Genomic DNA, 22,390 nt, shown 5'->3' with positions numbered 1-22,390 from the left:
GGTGATGATGATGATGATCTTCTCTGTTCGCCATTGAAAGTTGAATGTGGAAATTTCAAAACTCTTCTTTTAAACCAACTTTAAACTGAAGGCTTACCAAAGTCAAAAAACCAACTAAACTTGTGCTTTCACTTATATTGGACTGTGTTTCATTGCTTCATTATTTGTTTTTAAAGGGGCTTTTCTTAGGATAAAGAGGGAAGGTGTCCTCTCTTTAGCAAACTTGGAATGCTTACAATTGTCTGGATATTTTTTTTTTTTTTACCAAACCTTTGTGAGAGGACAGTTTGTTTAAGAAGCTCATGTAAAGACAAAAATTATGTTTATGAAAGGCATTTTTCAAGATGGCCTTGTAGTAGGTGGTCTTTGCGGAGACTTTCTAAGTCTTTGCACATTTGTAGCAAGAATTATGACAGAATAACAGAATAATATGGACAAGATAATGGGAGCAGTCAAACAGATGCCATCCATGTTAAACTGTTGGGGAGATACTGTGAGGAAATGAAGTTTAACAAAGAAAAGAATGGGGAGGAAAAAAGAAAGAAAGAGACCTTGGTGAGGGAGGAAAAAAGAGGGAAAGAGACCTTGGTTAGAGTAGAAGAAGATTGTCCACTGCAAAAAAATGTCTTGTTGACGCTTCTTCAGTGAGCCTGACTCCTCAGAGGAAATATCTTGTAGAGAAAACTGTCTATGTAATCTCCCCTAGTCAGGAAGAGGGCTGCTTTTTTCTAATATTATTTTATGCATAATATATATTTGTAAAAATAGATTTTATGTTTTAGGACAACATATAGAATTGCAACAAAAGCTTGTAATTACGTGGTTGTGTTGTTTTATGAAATGAAAAAGTAATTGGTGGAGTTTTTTTTTTTAGCTTTGCTTTAAATATTTTTAAACAAATTTAGAAACTTGCTTTTGGGACACAGTAGTAGTACACTGGCTAGACTTCCCAATAGGCAGTTCAGTCATTTTGGCTATTGACATGTTTGTCATAAGGAGAAGAAATATTCTAAATGAATTGAAGGCTCCCCTGCAGTTGTTTGATATTTATGATAATGACATATTCCAAAGATTTCCTTTACTTACTCTTTGAAATAAATGAAAGCAATTGCTGTTTGAAAATAATAATAATAATAATAATAATAATAATGATAATAATAATAATAGAACATCTCAGTGCTATAGTACTTTTGTAATGTGTTGAGATTTACTGTGGTATTCTCATTCCAGTGAGGTATTTTAAAGCAATTCTGCAGTAAGCATGGAAATACTTTGGAAGAAATATTAGATCTCAGAAGGCTCAGCATTTTTATTACATTTATTTAGCTCATCATGAAGGGGGATCTAGTGCCAATTTCTGAAATCCAGAACAATATGTTCTAATATTACTTTTGAGTTTTGGTATTGAAACAAGCCAATTACCTGTGTGCTTAGGTATTTTGAAAGAGACAATAGCTGCAATGCAAGGGAACTATAATGTTTTGGGGGGAGGGGAGTCAACCAAATAATACCACAGTAACTCCTATTTTACTTGTTTTCCTCGAGGTTTCTTCCTCTGCATATTACTTGAAGTTCCTGGAGATGGCTTTTTTACATCTCTATTACTGATTATTATTCTATGTAAATCTTTACCAAAAAAATTGCTCAAAAGTAAAATAGATGTTTTATGTTGATCTACTGATATCTAGACAGATGCTGCTTCCTGCAGAAGGTGATTAGGTGTGCATGTGAGGACACAGCACCACTGTTCCTTTGCTGCTGTTGTGCATCTTCAAACTCTGCTGAGAATCTGTGAGAAAAGCTCAGAAAACTACATAGGTAAGATTATGAGGAATAGATGGAGTTTGTTCTCCTCCCTCTTAATAAAATGAGACACTTTATTCTTCTCTAACATCCTCTTTGCACAGGACTCCAGAAGAAACTTCAAATGCAGAAAGTTCTGAGCTTCTGTGCATGTGCATCTTGTATAGGAGTAAACAAGACAGGAGGAATGTTGACAGAAGATGGGGTCTCGAATTTTCACCTGTGGCAAGGAAGTGGATCAGTAGTATTGTAGATGGGCTACTTGGATAAGGCAGCTTGGAGTAGGGAACGGGGAGGTAAAGAAGAGGAATTACCAAGGTGTCTGGATTTGAAAGGAGAATGGAATAGTACCACCCCTCTCCCTCCCTGCTTTAACTTATGGATAAAAAGTCAGATGGAGAATCAACAGGATAGGGGCACGAAGCAGTTTGTCTGCAAGACTAGAACCTGACCTCAGTTTTGAAGTGAGGCAGAGATTGTCTCTGTGCTAGGAGGGCGAAAAGCCAGTGCTGGGAAAGAAATAGGAGTAGGGCACAAGCACGGAGCACAGCTTTCTCTTCCGTAGCTGGATAAGACCTGTCAACTGATCTCTTTGTAATCTGCTGATACAGTCCTCTCCTTCAGTGCTGTTCTACCCACAATGTTATAAACTGCATGTGTTGACTACTGGCTTCTCTAGTCTCATGTTGGATTCATGTGAAATGAATGTTTTCTACATATAAGACAATAAGTTATACAATACTGTATAACTTAATTCCTTTTTCATCCATTTGTAGTTTGCAAAAAAACCCAGAGAAACTAATGCTTTATTAAACACAGAATGTAGTTTGTAATGTTATGAAGGCAACCAGTCAAGAAATATGAGGTTTGCTACTTGAAAATAGAAAACCAAACCAGCCCTACATCGTGTATGTTATCATGGGCTCTTACCAGACTTCCTTCGTGTACTGGACCTGGCTGACATACTGCAACTTACTATGTTCTTGCTTGTTTCACGTGAATTTGCATATCTTTTTAATTGCACACTTCAAAGGTGGTCTTAAAAGTTCTCTGAAGGTATTAAGAGTTCTGTTATGTTCAGAATATCTAGATGCCTTTTCTATATTGATGAATTTGTCTTCAAAAATAGGTTTGAGCATGATAGCACTCTTATTGTAAATATGCGAAACTGAAAAACACATTTCAGATCAGATGTAATTTTAGAATTGAGGTCGTTATTTAGGACCTCAATATTTCAGATCATTGTGCAGTATTCCCTGTATTCAGAGTGCATTTCACACTGACTTCAGGTGTGGCTGTGGATTCTGAAGTTGCATCAGAAAAAAAATGTACAGTTTTGTTATAAGTGACCTGCGATGCACCCATGGTATAGACAGACAGAGACAGGGTACTGTTCTGGTGGCATTACTTGATTACTTTCACCGTGAGATCCTCCTGCTGATTCCTGCCTTTTCAATTTCCATCTTCATTTTCAGCGTGCATTCCAATTTTGGAATGTGAAGAAAGAAACCAGTCTGTGGGAGCTTCTTTGATTCACACGTCAGATCTAGCTAGTAACACTGAAAAATTTGGGGAGGTTGTGTAGAAGCATGGTGTATGTTGGTACAATTAATTTATTTTTTATATGCAGAAGCAGCTGAAACAAATATGTCTTACTCAATTCTAGTATTTGCTGACTGTGGATGCTTGGAAACTGCAACTGTGCTGCAGTTTATTGTTAGGGATGATTTACAGAGTTTCTAGGTTTCATGGAATTGACCGTTTGCAAGTAAAAATAGAAAATACATCTCGATTCAAAATAGCAATAAGAGAAACCTTTTGAGGCTTGGCTTATATTCCAGTTTTTTACCAACCTGAACTTTTAAAATTGTTTACACTAAAGTGTTCTATGTGTGTAACTGGGGTTTTGGAATACTGATGGTATTTGGTAAGTGTTGTAAAAATGGAGAAGTTAGTGGAAGCTAACATACTTCAGATTATACTCATCACCTTCTTGTAGCTGCTTTATAGCTGCAGAGCTGCACAAAGGAAGCTGCTAATAAGCTATAGGAATTTGTGATGAATTGCGTGGTAAACTAAATGTAGGCAGAATAATGTGTTCCATATTGGTGTTTGTATGACAGAGCCAATTAAACTGGTTTGAGTTGACTCCTAATTTCAGGTGCAAAGGAATAGTCTTATGGAAATGGTTTTTCAGTGATTTTATGTACATTTTTGTTGACCTGTTGGGATATTACTTGTTTTGTTGGTGATCTGTGCTAGTGTAATGTCTGTAAGTCATGTTTTAATTTTCTCAGTTTATGTAAATGTTGATGCTTTATGCAAATAAGTACTGGGGACTTCTTCACATGGAACTGTATAGGCCAGTATGTCTAATTTTGATGGAGAAATTATCCAAATAGTCTATTACTTAGCTTAGCTTAGCAATTCTAATCTTTTTAAGGAATATAATACTTTCAAATAGAGATTTGAATAGATTCATTTGAATTCTGACATAAGTAATTTGGAGTGTGTATAGAGTTTCATTAAGAATTTTGAAATGTTTCATATTTTTCTGAATATACTTTTTCTTTGTAGTTCAGAACTAGAGCTATATTTAATTTATAAAAAAGGAAATGCAAAGAGGGTGTAGTTATTTTTATTGTTTTATAACTATGTGGCAGAAGAAGGCTTTGAGAGTGGTGTTCCATATTCACATTTATGTTTCTCTACCATTTTAGAAGAAGAGATTGAAAAGTTTTTAATAACTTTTTTTACGTAATATAACTATTGGTCTTTTATTATTTTTTGCTGAACAGATAAAACCAACTCAGATTTCAGTAACTGAATAGACATCATGTCTCGAGCACGGCAGCCCCCACTTGTAACTGGCATCTCTCCCAATGAAGGCATCTCATGGACAAAAGTGACAATAAGAGGAGAAAATTTGGGGACTGGGCCTACAGACCTCATAGGTGAGTTGAAAAGAAACCTTTTGATACTGAAGAATGTAACATTTTGGATATGATTAAAGATAATTTTTTTTGCATGGTAGAATCTGTGTTGGATGGTAGGAGAAATGTCCTTTACACAAATAATGTGCTTGAATCCAGAAATTCAAGGGTGCTGCCCAGTGTGTAAGTAATCAAACTTGCTAGATGAACCTTGAACCTGACTCAACATCCTGTTCTGAGCATGAACACTAAGAGTGAATGCTTATTGGAGTGTACTAGAAGAGGGTGGATGTAATGAGATGGACCTTTGTTACTTTCCCAGGCATTGAGAATCTCTACATGAAAACTTTCCTACCAGAAGTGTTTTCAATATATTGAGAAAGTCACTATAGGGTTGCTATTCCTTGAATTAGTGTAAAGTCAGTTTGTGCATCTGCAACAGATATGACAAAGCTATTCAGTGATTTAGCTACACATTATTTGAAGAACCATTTCCATTGCTGTTTTGATTTTAACATGTTAACTTCATTATTGCAAGAGGGAGCAAGATGTTTTCTCTATTTCTCCTGACAATACAGAGTTTGTTCATTACTGCCTCATTTCCAGCTGAAAAATCTTGGCTTATTTAAATTTTCTGCATGTATCTTTGGCCCTTCTTGTTGCTCTTTGGTGAATCTCTCTTGGTTTCAATACCATCATCTTGTGTACATGATGTGTTCAGGATATGAAAGCACTGTGGCATAACACTGTACTTTCACTTTTGTTTTGTATTTCTTTCATAGGCTTCTGTTTTCCATATAACTTCCACTAAGTATCAAACTAATGTTTTTTGTTGTTCTGCCTACTATATGCTTGAGGGTTAGAAGTCAATTTGAGCCTGTCATCTGTGAATTTAAGGTTTTGCCTGTGTGCATCATGTCTTTGTTTATTGAATTTTAGCTGTTGTATAGCATCTACATTATAGTGCATCCACTCAGTCTCATAAGTTCTATTCCAGGGTTTTTTTGGTAATATCATCAGCAAACTTTATAACCTTTTTATCTTGTAATTTATGAATATAGTGAACATAAGTGATCCCAGCATATATCCTGTGGAAACTTTCCTCAGTCAAAACACACCCTTTACCATAACCCTTATCTTTATCATAACCCTGTGTCTGTCTTAATGAGCTGTTTACCCATTTGAAGTTCATATCCTATAGCTGCTTAATTTTCATAAGTCTTTCAAGAAGGACTTTGTAAAATCTTCTTGAAATCCAAATTAACTATAACTACTGGAATTTCCCCTATTTCTTTTGTAAGTTATGCATATGTGTACTTTAGTAGTCATGTTAGAGACAATTTGTCTAATTTGTTGTGGAATCATGACTCCTCTGAAGCCCATTGGAATTTTGTTTGGCTTTGCTAGAAAAAATATTTCGTTTCATGACTGTAAATGAAGATTCACAAATTCCATTCATGGCCACCACAATGAGCTTTATGGCCAAGCATAAGCTACTACAGTTTTCCACTTCACTTCAGTTTGCTGTCTCTCAAAAAAGGAAGTAGTATTTTCCTGAGCTGCTAGATGAAGTTGCGGTACACTAATGATTCTTTATTGAGAAATCTCCAAATAACTGATGAGGTTTGAGGTGAGCATATTTCTTGTTTATTTGTGTATTTCTTGTGTATTCAGTAACCTCATTGTTGTGATCCTCTAGAAATTATCAGTGCTAGGTTCTTGGAAGGAGGACGTCTCCTGAACAGTATTACAGCTGATCAACTTCTTATATTTCCTGTATTTCCTTCAGAGTAATGATAGGAACACATAATTGCTAATAATTTTATGCTTTGAGGTAAAGATGGATTGCCTTATTTTTTTCACGAGCTCAATTGTCAGCTTTCTCCAGTAAGTGACTAAGGTCCAAGACATGTAAAGATTTCTTTTAATGGTTAAATTAAGCATGTGAATATTCCCTGTAACTCGAGTGGAAATACTTGCAAAAGTGAGGCTTTGTAGGCATGGGAGTTAACAGAGTTTGAGTGAGATTTTTATAAAGTTTATAAAGTTTGAGATGTGTTAGAGTAAAATGAAAAGCAAGAAACTTTTTTTCTATATATAAACAGAGTATCTCATATTAGAAGAACATGCTTTTTGTTTCATTTAAGAGAATGCCTTCTAATAATCTCTTTGTATCTTTATTTGTGACTCTTTAGGTCATTGTACAAAAAATAAAATCCAAGAGATTGCTGTAACATTTGTGTTTTCAAGGTTTAGTTTGTCTTTTAAGACATTTGCAGGTGTGTTTTGCAGGCATTGTAAAATTGTCCATATATAAGCTTAACCAAAATTGGAAAGTGTCAATAAGAGAATTACTTATGCCCATTTATTGAAAGGCACATGAAAGCTAGAACCCAAGTACAATGTTCTCAAAGGTGTTTGTACCATGCAACAGGTTCAAATTAAGTTTTATTTAAAGGGAAGTTTTTTCTTTTTGGAGAAAGAAATGCTATACCTGTACTATCAAAACTTCTCCCCCAATATCTCTTTATTTGCTCTAGAAATTGTGCCATTACTATATTTAGTATGGTATATAAAATGTTAATAGAGACTTAACTTTCTGTTGCATTTTTTAGGTACAGGTGAATGTTTCCCGCCATTTCAGAAGTGTTGGATCTTGCGGTCTTGTTCTCTTGAGAGCTTTTGGAACTTCCAATGAATAGAAAATAATTGATTCAAGGATCTTCTAAGCAGCTGATCAAAAATTTGCTGTAGCTTAGTTCTTGATTTACATAATCTGAGCATGACTTCAGACTTTTGAAATTCTAGGGTCAAAACCTCTTTATGAATGGTTTGGGCAAAGTCTTCTAGTTAGTCTTGTTCCCTACCACAATCTTTTTGCCTTTAGAGAAGATACTAGCATAAAACCAGAAAAGATCTAATAATATAACATAAGGTTCAAACCCATGCATCATAAATATATGGTTTTTTCCTTCCCCTGTGAAAACTAAAACCTGACTGGTTAAAATTTTGCAAATAAACAACCAAAATATTTTTTCATGTTAAGGCTTCTTTTTGTGTATCTGTATCTGATTTCGCACCACTCCCCCCACTTTATTCAGGCATCTTTTAAGTAACAAATCTGCTGTCCTTGCTCAAGTAAAATTAATTTCAGTTGTAATAAGATTCAATGCCTTTTGGGTTTTTATTTTTTGGATTTCACTTTCAAAATAGTTTTTGGCAGTGAATAAGACATTTTTATGTCTGACAACCATGAAAACTGCCAAATTTGTCTGCTGTGTCATGTCAGAGGCTTAAGTTGTGAGAAAAAGTAAGTGTGAAGCTTTGGTACTGAGCCACATATGCTGACCCTTTTCTGTCTCTAAGTATTTTTTAAATTGGTCAGAGCTTTCTAGAAATTAAAAACAAAACCCAAGCCAACAGAGAGAAACTGCTGTGCTTGACTAATTTGTACTCCAGTACAGCCAACACTCTAGTACAGCCTTGAGCTTTTGGACATAGGGCAAAATGTTCCTAGGTAGGGGTGTTATTTAAGATGAACTTAATGAAGGTGTTCTCCAAATCAGTACTATAGAAATTAGAATCTTGCTGGTTTTTCAGGACAGCAAAATTCCAGTTAGGAATATGGAAATTGTTGTTCTAGATCTCAGAAAATGATCAATCTATTTCAACAAACAGAGTCCTGATCTGACCAGAACCAGTCACATTGATTGGTTGGATTGACCAGACTGATTTGACATAAAATCTCAGGAAACCTTGGATCTTATGTTAAGGCATACCTTGACTTTTAAGTGTTTAAGAGGTGTTTTTAAACACTAAAACTTGATAAGTTTTAGTATACCACAGTCTCTACCTATGAGAAAAGACTTTCATGTATTTCATAGTTTGTCATTTTTGGTTCTGTTGTGAGAGAGTATAGAAGAGGGAATAGATGAATACTACCCAATTATTCTATCATATAACCAGGGCAGTTTATTCATCAGAATCAGTCTTGCATCATGGATTTTGTACAGAAGAGATTGGGGCAGAATATTTGTCAATACTACTTTGACCAAAGAACTATTCTGTGTCCACAAAAGTACTATTAAATAAGTAAGGCTGAAGAAACATTGTTCATTGTGCATATGTTGCACTGTCTTTTTTTTTTCTTCTTTTTTGCAAAGTCATGTAGGCTGAACTTATAAGACATTTGTTGCAAGCAGTTCTGATGGAAGTTTCACAGAAACACAATACTGAACCACAGTTCTCTAGTGTACTATATGAAGTAAAAGTCACAGTAACCCACAACTGGTAGAAGAGACTGAAATAAGTTCCAAGGAGTGCTGCGTGTGTCTCATGAAGTGTCAGTGGGACAAAAGACCTGAAGTCACCTAGGGAATATCTGAAAAAATTATTTGTGACACCTTGACTGTAATTGAGTGTAGGGGGCTGGTGAAGAGTCATGTATTTATGTAAGTACATGAAGCATCATAAATGTATTTGCATTACAGAATTTCAAAAGACACTTCTATTCACAGTAGAGTATTTCTTTTTTTTTCTTTTTCCTAGGTTTAACAATCTGTGGACACAACTGTCTGCTAACTGCTGAATGGATGTCTGCCAGTAAAATTGTGTGTCGAGTTGGACAGGCTAAAAATGACAAGGGAGACATTATTGTTACTACAAAGTCTGGTGGCAAAGGAACTTCAACTGTTTCCTTCAAACTACTTAAACCTGAGAAAATAGGTATATTTCTTGTTCAAATCCACATCTGTTTTCTTTGCTGAACAAATATATGACTGTCTCTTTATCTAAAATGTGTGTTTGAAATGGATCCGCCTCAGGATGATTTTCTGTTGTCTAGAAAACAGAGTATATCAATAAAATGTCCAAATATATGTAGAGATAAAGTCACATTATATGTAAATTAATCCTTTCTCAAAATCCTGATAAAACCCTCAATGACTAATGAAAAGTAACCCTTCATTTTTCTGCAAGGAGTAGCACTAAACTTCTAAATTTTAAAAAATTTAATGACAGATCCAGTAATTACTCTTAAGTAGTGTACTAGATACATTCAAAATATAAACCAGCTCATGAACTTTACACCTAAATCCTGAGCTGACAGTTAATCATTTAAAGAAAGTTGAGTCATCAGTGCCGTTTCTTATTTGTAATTCAAACCATCCTGCAAGACGGAAAGTCTTAAGTATTTTTCCTGAGATGCTTAACCACTGAAATGGTGTTGCCAAGCAGTCTAGGACCTCTACTTAATCTAGAATCCAGTCTAAATACCCTCTGGATTGGAAATGTTTCTTTCAGGACCCCTCATTGATGAAGTTGGATAGTTATCTTTTCTAAGGCAGGAGTTCCCACAAGAATTATTTTAGGCTTTTGTTCTCAGTAGTTTAGTGACAAATAACACATAATTTCTCCCAAGCTGCACTAAGATCTTAATAATAGAAAGGTGAATCAAGTGGAAATGTTACACAATGAAGCTTTTGGTGATGGGAGAGGAGAATTTATATTTTAAAAAACAGGTAAGTGTGGGGATTGAGTTAATTTCTGCTGTTGAGTATATGATGCGTATGTTAAAGGAGGGCAAGACCAAGAGTGTGACTGGCTTCATTTTCAGCTGAGGTTCAAGACCTCTTGTGCCTCACCTTTATGCTTTGTCTGTGCTAAGGCTTTAGAAACAAAGTCAATTCTGTGTCCTTTGAGTCATCTATCTTGACCTGTGGCCAAAGTTCACTTATGTACTCACCTTTTGGATAATTCATGGCACCAAAACCCTAAAGTATGCAAATAAGAAGACTTCCAGATAAGAGATGGTTTTGAAAGTAGTAAATGACAAGAACAGACACCAAAAGACCTGCAGGAATGAAAATACTAATAACTGTGATCAGGAAAATGCTCCTGTGCAGTCTGCAAGAGGATAATGTTTGGTGGTCAGCCATGAATACCTTTTCAGCAACTGTAATAAAATAATTTAGCATAATTGCATCCAGGTTGTTTTGCCATGTATCTTCCAATATATTACCTAGGCATGCATTTTATATTTATCAGGATTTTTGAAATTAATTCAGTATGTTAGAGGTTGATGGTGCTGGACCGCCCTTGTTGTTTTAAGGATCTGCACTTTGTTTTCTCTAGGTATCTTGGATCAGTCTGCTGTCTGGGTGGATGAAATGAACTATTATGACATGCGCACTGACAGGAACAAAGGGATTCCCCCCTTGTCCCTACGTCCAGCTAATCCTCTTGGTATTGAGATAGACAAGTGAGTACCAAATACCTTTAATCCACTTTTTTAGTGGTTTTCTCTATATGTGCCTTTGTGAATTCCAGAAAAGTTTAATGCTTTACAGGGCAGGGAAAGGTTTAAAAATGCATACATCTATTAGCTGTTGGTATGCTGGTTTGAACTGAAAGGAGTTGTTAGTGCACACAGTATCCTGCTTCATAATCCTCTATTTTGAATCATCAATTAGAGCTGTAGATAATCTAAAAGACTGATATACTGAACCCCAGTAATGTTTAGATTTTAAGGATTGGTAAATAACCCGAGGCTTCAGATTTATACATTGTAGTTATGGCATACCTACTGTTGCATTTGAGTTTCACGGGGCTTTTAAGGATGTTTAGATTGCTATCTGTTGCTAAAATTGTACTGTAAAATGTGATTTATTATGCCACATCAGCTAGTTTATTTTACTGTAATATTAATACTGTTTTCCAACCCACAGTCTTCTTTACTTTTGTTCTTAAGTATGGTGGAATTTATGTCATTTGTGTTCTAAAATAGAAACTTTATATTGAATGAAAATGGAATTAGGGGGGGTTAAATGGGACACTCTTAGGACTCCAAATATGTCTGACTCCTAGAAATAGCATTAGGAATAATATTTCTTTTGATCAAGATACCAGCTCTACCAAAACCACAGGTTATTTTAAAGTAAACTATTACTAAGGTCTCATCTGCAGAATACTCTGTTTGTGGGAGGTAGTGTTTTGAAGAAAATCTGCAGTGTCCGTTGTTACCTTGTTCTGATGGGAAAGCTGCACTTTGCCAAAATCTCAGTGTGATTTCCAGTGGACCCATCTTTACCTTCCAACCTCTGGCTATGCATTTCTCTTCTAGTTTGAATATGTATTTTTCTTTCTTTTCAAACTACTAACCCACTTTTTTTCAACAAGCTGAAGATTTTGTCTCTTTCTTACTATTTTTCTCTAGCCTCTGATATAACTTAGGTATTTGTTTCATATTCTTCAGTTTTCCAAACTCTGATAAAATATGGACCTTAGGACTGTGGACAATATTCCAACATCTTACTAGAAGATTTCCTGTCACTCCTTAACTCTCCCTGCCTTGTCTGTAAATTAAAAACCCCATAATAATGCTTTTTTACCACAATGCTGCACTGACAATAAGCAGTGAGTGGTTTGTTAGCTGATGCTCTTGAGTTGCAGCTTTTGCTGTTGGTATGGTTGCTCACTGCTCTGTAACAACTCTCTGGAATCCTTTATTCTAGCTTTATCTTCTTGCATTTGACCATATTCTTCTGTTTGTTGCTTCCTTGACAAGTCTGTCTTCTCAGTCCAGATGTCAGTCTTTCTTCCTAATATTTTTACCAAATATTTATAAAAAATTATTGGTGATAAATCCGTTAAATCCTGTTAAAAAGGTGATGTGGGCCTTAGTGAAACTTTACCTACAAATGTTCTCAGATTTACTTCTCCATGGATTTGTTTAGTTTTTGGGTTTTTTTCTGTAGTTAGTTCCTTAATCCATGTGATGTATTCTATTGCATATAAATAAGTTTTAATCAATCTTATAGTAGCAAGTCTCCTTTAAAAAGATGATATATTAATTTTGTCAGGTTACTTTTTCAATGAAGCACTTAATCTCAAAACTCATATATTCTCAAACATTGTCAGAAGCAGTTGTGACTGGCTGACATGAAAACTATTTTTCTCTACTTTAATCCTATACTCCTCAAACAACATCTTTTTCGATATTTTATCTGGGATTTAAGTAAAGATAACTTGTTCTTTTAATTGGGAGTGACTGGGATTTCAGTGTACAAAAGGTTTGAACTGTGAGTTAAGGGAAATAGATAATTAGGGGTCTAACAAGTTCTATTAATAATTACAAAACTGCCTCTAGATATATTGTAGGAGTAACGTGTTTGCTCAAAATATGCACTGGAATTCTCTTTTTGTATTCAAATGTTGCAAGGATGCAAAGAAAGAACTATGGATATAGACTCATCCTCCTGACTTTTTTTTGCATAGTCAAGATATTTTAAACATTATATGTACACACAATGTGTAGGCCATCATCTTTCAGCCTGCAGGTTTGACAAGTTGTAAGTATACATAATTTCTGTCGGATAATTTCTTCATATTTTCCAAAACTTAATTGCAGTTCTTGTGTCATGCAACTAAGAATTTCGCTTGCTAAATAAAAAAATAATTTAAATCGTAATGCAGTGTGAACTTGCTGATTATTAAAGTCACAAATGTATTTGTAAAAGAGTGTTCACAAGCATTTGTTCTCCTGCCTTCCTAGCAGTTGTTCATTCATCTTTTAAAACACAGAACTGATCCAATCAGATAAGGGTTTTTTGGCATTGCTGTAACTTAATGCCTGTTGTGTGTGTGCTATGAGGTATTTATTTCCCACCAACAGATAGGTATTTAAAATATTTAATCTTTGAGTTCTGTTTTTTTAATTTGCAGAATGAGAGAAAAAACTCATACAAAACTTTAGTGTTCTATCCCCATCTTTACGCTCACTTTAAGTGCAATGCAGGGCTGTGCCACCTTTCTCTTCCTGGCTGTGGTGTTACACAGATGTTACCAGGAACCCTTAAACAACCATAGAATCACAGATGGGAAAATCTCCAATGTCATGGAGTCCAGCCTTTGATTGATCACTGTCTCATCAACTGAACCATTTCACTAAGTTCCATGTCCAGTTGTTTTTTGCACACTTCCAGTGTTCAAGACTTCCACCACCTTCCTAACCAGTCCATTCCAATGCCTGATCACCCTTTCAGTGAAGAAGTTTTTCCCAGTGTCCAACCTGAACCTCCCCTGGTGCAACTTGACAACATTTCCTCTTGTCCTATCACTAGTTTCCTGGGAAAAGAGGCCAACCTCTGCCTCAGTACAACCTCCTTTCAGATAGTTGTAGAGAGTGATAAGGTCTCCCCCGAGTCTTTCCTCCAGCTGAACAACCCCAACTCCTTTGTCTGCTTCTCCTATGACTTGCTCTCCAGACCCTTCACCAGCTTCATTGCCCTTCTCTGGACGTGCATCTTTTAAAACACATCTCAATGTCTTTCTTGTAGTTAGGGGCCCAAAACTGAACACAGTACTTGAGGCGTGGCCTCACCAGTGCCGACTACAGAGGGACAATCACTTCCCTGATCCTGCTGGCCACACAGTTTCTGATACAGGCCATGATGCCATTGGCCTTCTTGGCCACCTGGGCACTCTACTGGCTCATGTTCAGCAACTGTTGACCAACATCCCCAAGTCCTTTTCTGCCAGGCAGCTTTCCACCCGGTCTTCCCCAAATCTGTAACATTGCATGGGATAGTTGTGACTCAAGTGCAGGACTTGGCACTTGGCCTTGTTGAACCTCATACTATTGGCCTTGATCCATCGATTCAGCATGTCCAGATCCTACTGTAGAGCCTTTCTACCCTCCAGCAGATCAACACTCCCACCCAGCTTGGTGTCATCTGCAAACTTACTGAGGGTGCACTCGATCCCCTCATCCAGATAATTGATAAAGATATTAAGCAGGACTGGCCCCAATACTGAGCCTTGGGGGACCCCACTAATGACCATCTGATAACTGGAGGTAACTCCATTTACCACCTCTCTCTGGGCCCAACCAGCCAACCAGCCAGTTTTTAATTTAGTGAAGGCTGCACATATCCAAGTCGAGGGCTGCTAGCTTTTCCAGGAGAGGTCTTAAATAAGGAAGGAAGAAAAAGAGTGCACAGTTATCGTCTCAGCCTGAGAAATGTGGAACTTGGTATGAAAATGCAGACCTAAACAGTGATGTGGCAGTACATGGGTTGGTTTTCGTAGTTTAGAGCTGTTGGTAGGTTATGTCCTACCAACATAGGATCGTTCAGAATTTTCAACAATTCTGGGAGAGAATATGTGATGCCTATGTCCTAAAGATAATGGTTGAAATCTGGTAGTGGAAAATTTAGATCTACATAACGTTTATGGATTAATTGCTTGTTCCAATGTACTGCATACTTTCCCCTCTTGCACGACAAGTCCTTGTTTAATCAAGGATTCCCTGACTCTTCTAACTACTCTGTCAGACTAAGGAAATCCATTTTCTGCAAAGCTGTAACAGCAGTCAGATCTGTGGTGGTTAGAAAATTTTTAAATAGTGTTTGTTGTTTTGCATGTAGCAGAGGTCACTATGGTGGATCCATCTCGTACATGAAAGCAAACGCTGACATGCTAAGTACATTCCACATCTGTATCCACCCACTCAATACAGATGCTTCCCTCTTCCCACGCCAGTTTCCAAAACAGTTCATCTGGGAGAAGGAAACAGATGATCTTACGCTGCCACCTAATGGTAAACATCAGCTTGCTACCATGACATAGGAAAAGACTTTCTGGAGACTGCGATGTTTATTTATTTTTAAAGGGCTTGTGTGGAAGTGCTGTAAAGTTCATCGTTGAATGTGATGGGCTTGTGGAAACTTGAACAGAGTGATGCATGCAGAAAAATTGTGAAAGCTGTAGAAGAGAGTTGCAGTATATATTCCTAGCTTTATGACATTAAAACATAAAGTAGCACTTAACTGCTTATTAAACTGATGCATCACTTGCAGCCACCAGCCTAAAAGCTCTTAGTAGACTTCTCTTACCACATTCTGTCAGTTGTCAAATATGATTGCCACTTTCTTTTTATATTTCTAATGAACCTAGTACTACTAGGTAGGAATTGCCAGAGCATATCCTTGTCTTGTTGCTGTTGGAGAGACCTGTGTTAACACCTTCTGATTTGTTGTGTTTAGTCTACAACAGTGTCCCTTATACTGGTCTTCTTACACGCATTATTAACACAGTACAGCTGATACAAAGTCAGCTTCAAGGAGTCTGACTGGTACCAGACAGAGGGGGGAGTGTACAACAGCTCTAGCTGGAGCTTGTTTATGCTGGTCGCTATTCAGAATCTGTTTATTTAAAGTTAGTTACTCCTTTTGACCTGTCAACTCCTGTGGAATTGAGGTTCAAGTTACCTTTTGGTGGCCGTATTCTGTTTTCGGATCTACCTTTAATCTGCAAATATTGTCACACATGCTGAAAAGCACACTATGAGATTCTGAAATTCTAGAAGTGAAATAATTTGTACAGAAAAATTACAACTTGCTGAACTGTGTTCGTAGTCAGGCTCTGTTCATTAGTATCCATTGCATCCTCTTGCTCTTACTTGATTGTGACTGCTTGGAGGCTGTGATTTACCCATGGAGATTTCAACTAATCTTAAATCTCTGGAGAATATAAATGATCTCTACGTGCACAAGTTCTGTAAAAGCCAATATATGCTGTGTTTAGTAGGTTTATTGACTGTCAAGCTATACAGAACGTGAAGTTTGGGGTAGTGGAAGAATGGGCTCGTGCAGCACAAGTGAATTGTTTGTATGCTATGTGTTTTGAATCCAAAGTAGATGTGCATGACCTTTACATGGAAGCAAGGACCACTACGTTAATGCTATATGACTGCATTAGATGTACACAAAATTGGTTTGAGGGAAGTGGAAGTGTATAGTGGCTTGAACCCAAATGTAGTTTTATTATACTTCTCATTAGTATCACCAGTATGCAAAACCTCATTTTCTTTCATATTTGAAATTGTTGCTGAGGGATGAATAAGACTATTTTAAAATGTTGACTATAGGTCTAATACGAGATCTGATTCTGTTTTAGATAAAATAGTGTGCCTAGCAGAAAGTACTACTATATAAATCCAATACGTGTACCTTTCCTGAAATTGTAAAGGTAGCAAAGTACTCAGAGTTGTCAAGGATTGCAAACTTCACTCTTTTTTGGTGGTTTTATGGATTCAGTTTGTGGCTCCCAGTTTCTTTTACATGATTACTCTTTAATAATGATGAAGTATCCAGAGTTGCTTCCTGAAGGGATTCTTGTATAATGAGCAAATCAACAGAAAAATGATCAATAGTTTAATTGCATGTCAGCATGGTGTAAGCTTTTGTTACTAGTTCATCTTCACCCTGTCATTCTGAAAAGAGTAAAATAGAAATACTTTCTCAAGTCACATATGGGCTTGTTTATGAGTAAACAGTAAGCAAGTTTTCATGAAAACAACTTCCAAAAACTGACTTATTTAATTTACTACTGGAAGTTAATGAAACAAACTTGTGTGTATGTGGAGTCAACCAGTCTCTTTTTAGATGCATCTGGCCAGACATTCTAGAAATACGGTTGCTTTCAGTTTGAGCATTTTAGCGAGCAGTTTGTTGTGAAGACAGCTGTAGCAAGTCATTCCAAGCTCCCCATATCTGTTAGTGGAAAATCTACTGGTAAAATTTATGATAAAAATAAGGATACTATACCATGGAGTATAGCGTATTGTTAACATACCTCACACATTCACATTCATGTTTCTACTCTGTTGTGACTATGTCTGAAATATGTCTGCACAGATAAAAGCGTTGTTAATTTATGGTTCTACACAAATGCATCTGCTGGAAGAAAGCTCCTAATAACTTTTCAAGACAGTCAAACATCAAATTGCAAAAATCCCTTCATTAATATACCGTTGCCTTTGGGCAAGATTCATTTGCAGGAATTGATTACGTGTCTAGCTTGGTCTTTCTCAAGATAAATATATATATAAATATATATATATATATAAATAGGGCGTTTTTTTCCCCTAGGAATTGTATAGTTCACATCTTATAAATTTGCAATAATAAGTAGCATTTGGTAATGGTATATTTGAATGTGTGTGCTTTTTGTCTTATATCAGTTTCTTTTGGTTTCTGGGAACATACATGGAAGTTCTGAAAAACATGAACAAAATTCTGCTTCTGTATTGAGTGCATCCCCTTTAAGTAGAGCTTGCACAGAATGTCTGAGTCTCTTCTCAGATAATTCAGATTTATTTTCTTGCTTTTGTTTTTTTAGCATTAAAAACTGTAGTTTTCCAAAAAGATGCTACCATATGTGGATCTAATATAAATACTTTTATGTACAGCTGTACCTTGTATCACATATGAAGTACTATCCTTGAAGGTCATGTGCCTGCTGGGCACTTTTGACTAATTTGAGTGAAAAATAAGATATCTTAAATTTTATTCAAATGAAGAATAAATTGAAACTTTCTTCTCCTTCTTACATAAATCAGCATTTTCTGCTTACTGTCATTCATGAAATTTAAAGTCATTGGAAATACTCAATCATGCTACTTAAGTTTTTAAGTTTTGTTTTAACATTATCACTATTTCATTGAACACAGAGAAATGTTGAGACCCTCATTTTTAGTTGCTACATTTGTTTCTCACACTATTTCCCCTGTATCTCTACTTTTCATATCTGTCATCACTTTTCCTTGCATCTCATTAGATTTTTTTTTTCTGGTTTTTAAAAAGTGTTGTTTCATGCCCCTGCTGTAATCAGGTGCTACTGATGAAAGACTTCTGTGCCATGTCATTATGTACGTAATTCCTTTGTACCTGCTTGTGCTAATGGCCATTTTGATATGAAAAGAAACTTCCAGAAAACAGCTCTTCCTCTATATAATTGCACTTTTTATTGTGCCTGCCTTTAGATTTCTTTCACTTAATCTGCTGTTTGCTTTTTGTAATAGAAACGATTTTAACTATCTTGAAACATGTTTAGATTACAGAAAAACTTAAACTAATAAATTGCTACTTTCGTGTCCATATAAATAGCTTTTCATACGTGTTAAATGTAATTCTAATAACTGACTCTGGGTTCCTGCTGCCACCAAGTTTTCTCTCAAATGCAAAGTGTGACATATTCCCCTTTGCATACAGTATGCTTTGCATAGCAAAGTTCACCTAACTTGTGAGCATCAGAGAGGGATTTTATTGACTTTTGAGTTAAATGTTGTGATCTAAAAATGACACAGTGAATTTTTAGAATAGATAAGAATATTTCAGTTGGAAGGGACATAAGTCCATCTAGTCCAACTGACTGACCAGTTCAGGGCTGACCAAAAGTAAACTTGTTTGCCACAATTAGTTTCTGAAGATGGGGTGCAGCTGGTGGTAAAGAATAAAGGGGGGAGCGCACCTAGTGATGTATTGCCAGTGCATGGTGGAATGAATATGGCCAAGTGCAGAGTGTGTGTCTGGACTGAGGGATGAAGATTGTCATGTTCTCATCAAAAACTGCTTTAAATATTTTTATTACATAGTCTTAAAATAACTGGAATACATGTTCCATATGAGTATCGTAGAAACTCTTGGTAGTTTTAAAAATGCTGGTGTAGAGAATCTGTTTTCACAAGGAATCGGCTCGCATGTTTCGTTATGCATTTGTAAGACAATAAAAACTAAAAAAACATGCTGGCTGTCACTTGGGATATGCCTGTTTTTCTTGTGTTTTGTGTACTATGAACAGACAGATCAGTGTGTTCTGTTTTGCAAGATAATTATTTTAACTCGGGATTTATTTCAGTGTTTATGTATAGTGGAGATATGTTCTGTCTCCCTTCATGTTTCTCTGACTTCTGCTGTACAGGGATCAATACACAATGATGGTGTGAGATCACTTGCAAGCTCTTAACCTGTTGATGCCCTGCCATTTTAAAGTTGAAATAGAAGCATTTTGTACAGAGCACATTTCTGTCATATGTGTAATGGTAAAATCAAAATGGTAAAATTCATTTTACTTAGATTAGATTTCAGTCTTTCCTCGTCACGCTACATGTGTCTGTAATAGCAGATTTAATTTCATGGTGAGATACAAGTTTATATTTCCATCTTACAGGAAAATGATTTGGGTCTTATGTTTTTGTTGAGTTTTTTTATGTGACTTTTAATTGTAAACTGTTCACAAGACTATGGCTCAGTGAAGAAATGAATATTCATTTTTCAGGGGCAGATTTCCTCAAAAAGATTTGGAGTCACTGTTTCCTGGGATGAGTGCTGATTTCACAAGTGAAAACTTTTCTGCTGCCTGGTACCTGATTGAGAATCACTCAACAACAAGGTTTGTTGCTATCATATAAGTAATTGCTTTAAATGCAGGTCAGTTGATGGTATTTCATTATACAGTATTGTGTCATTGGTGGTTTGCATTTACAGTAATAGACCTGTAGTCACTACTGTCTCTGCTCGACTACAAACTTGAATCAACCGATTTGTTCAATGTGCTTCTGAAAAAAACTTCATTTTGAACACCCCCTAATTTGTGGTGGGGTTTTTATCCCCCACGCCAGCCCCCCATGTCAGATGGAAGCTATCTTTCTTCAGACAAAAGCCCTTTATGAATCAAGAAGTTAGGCACCTAGCCTAGAGTGGAAACTCCAGGTGTTAAGTCATGACTAGAGGCACCGAGTAAGGGCACTTGAACAGATGACTAAAATTGTTACTAATATAAATTAGTGTTTAGTTAAAAGGTAACACTTGTGGAAAATGCTAAAGTAATGAGTGTTGGACAAGTGAGTAGGACCTTTGAAGTAAATCCCTTAAAATCTTGACCATTAAATCTTAATTTTTAAATATAGTTCATAATATGTACTTACATGAATGCATTACATAAATATATTTTTGCATATCTAACTGAGTTTGGAAACTTTGATCTGCTGGTGTTTGGACAATACTGGAAGACATTTTTAATAGAGAGGATGAGCCTTTTTTGTGAGTTTTTTCTTTTTTAGCTGGGTATTCTGATTAGCATTTTAAAAGGAAATACCACTTTTCAAATTTATTTAACATACTTTTTTTCTGTCTAATGGTAGATAGACCATTATCTGTCTGGGATGAGGGAGATGTTTGGCTTTAGGAGCTCCAGAAATAACCATTAGTCTACTTGGGAAATAATTGAATTTCCTCTCAAAATGATGGCACATTGAAGGGCTAGAGCAACAGCTAGAGAACATTATTACGTAGTATGCATGTAGTGACAGCATCTTTTGAAATGAAGTAACTAAGAGGAGTGATTAAAAATTTATTCAATCTGTCAGAATCTGGTAACTTCAGGGATCACCAAGTTTTTAAAAAAGCTGAGAGGATAATAAAGTGAGAAAGAACTGAGAGTGAGAACACATTTGATGTAGTTGTTCTTACAAAAATTCTTTATATTTGACACTTGGACTGTTGCCATTTTGTTGCTCATTCATATGGGCATCAGTGACACTGCCAGGAGAGATGTAGAACAGATCAAGAGTAGCTGTAGAGCCCTGGGGACAAAAGTGAAGAGCACATGAGCTGTTGAAGGGGAAAGCTTCAGGCAATAGGGGATGCATCCTTTAGATTCACAGATGGCTGTACCACTGGTTTCAAAGGCAGCCTTTTTTTACTGCTGTAGCCAGATCCATGACCAAAGAGCAAAGCCTGCTAGTGAGAAATGGGGTTCATTTGAAAAAGTGGGACAGGAGCATCTTTGCCAGTGGGTTTGCACTTTGGTGGCAAAGACTTCAAATTCAGAATATCAGGGGATGCTGATAACTGCTTGCAATTAAATGAAAGGGACAGAGTGCTACCTGTGTGGTTCAGTGATGGCATTGAGAGTGCTGTTGGTAGTTACAAAACCAGTTGGAAGCATCTAACCTCAAGTGTCTTTACACACTCACATGCTGCCCAGGAAACAAGTATGAGGAGACGGAACTCCTCAGGTGGGATTAGACAAACATATCACTGGAATAAAGTAGGATAGCTCATGTGCCTGGTATTCTATGGTGGATGGGAATAGGCCACCTGAGGAAGATACCCAGGAAAGAGCATAGGGACTTCACCTTCATGTGAAGGAACAGCTTCAATAAATACTTAGTCCCTCTTATGGAGCAGGATGGTTGAGAGCTTGTTTGGGAGGCTGGAAGGGGTGACATTACAGTGGGATAAGGAAATGAACAGAAGTTTTCCTTAAGCAACTTGAGGAAGTTTCCAGAGAGCAGACCCTATTTTTTGTAGAAGACTTTAAAGTCCCTTATATTTATAAGAGGGGAAGCAATCCTAGAGGCTTGTGGAGAGTTCTGGGAATGAGTTCTAACTTAGCTGTTAAATGGGCAGTCAGGGGTGCTACTTTCTTAAATCTGATTCTGAAGGCAAGGCGAGGGATGTGATAACCAGTGACAGCCTTGGCTGTAGCAATTGTGAGATAGTGAACTACAAGACTCAGAGGTATGAGGAAGGGAACAGCAGAGTACACACCTGGGATTGGACAACAGCCATACAAAATAAAATCCAGTGTTAGTAACATGCCATTAAATACCAGTTGACTGTCTAATGCAAATCATCTTCTGGGGTGTATCAGCAAGAATGTGTTAGGTAAGATATGGGAGTAATTATTCTGTTATTAAAACTGCAGTTGAAATGGTCTGCTCAGCTATGGCCACTGCTTTAAGAAAGATATGAGCTGAGCCACAGACCCAACAGTATATAAATGTTGGTGGCTATACAGCTTGAATGAGT

At 36.5% G+C, this 22,390-nt stretch overlaps 1 protein-coding gene across 4 annotated transcripts in view; it reads left to right on the top strand.

Moving 5' to 3' along the window:
- EXOC2 (exocyst complex component 2) overlaps window positions 1–22,390 on the top strand; it is a 124,923-nt gene that overhangs the window by 9,191 nt on the left and 93,342 nt on the right. For 3 of the 4 annotated variants that reach the window (XM_051799511.1, XM_051799508.1, XM_051799510.1), the window contains exons 2-5: window positions 4,602–4,757; window positions 9,285–9,461; window positions 10,869–10,995; window positions 19,854–19,967. In XM_051799511.1, coding sequence (XP_051655471.1) covers window positions 4,640–4,757; window positions 9,285–9,461; window positions 10,869–10,995; window positions 19,854–19,967 — 536 coding nt within the window. In that variant the 5' untranslated portion in view covers window positions 4,602–4,639. Of the gene's footprint in view, window positions 1–1,688; window positions 1,819–4,601; window positions 4,758–9,284; window positions 9,462–10,868; window positions 10,996–19,853; window positions 19,968–22,390 lie in introns of all 4 variants that reach the window. The other variant, XM_051799509.1, reaches the window with a different exon arrangement.

The sequence above is a fragment of the Manacus candei genome, unplaced genomic scaffold (genome assembly GCF_025592945.1).
Source record: "Manacus candei isolate 608988 ecotype Guabito, Panama unplaced genomic scaffold, ASM2559294v1 h1tg000049l, whole genome shotgun sequence".
NCBI classification, from domain to species: Eukaryota; Metazoa; Chordata; class Aves; order Passeriformes; family Pipridae; genus Manacus; species Manacus candei.
Note: the sequence above shows the minus strand (reverse complement) of the source record. Positions and strands in the feature narration are given on the sequence as shown.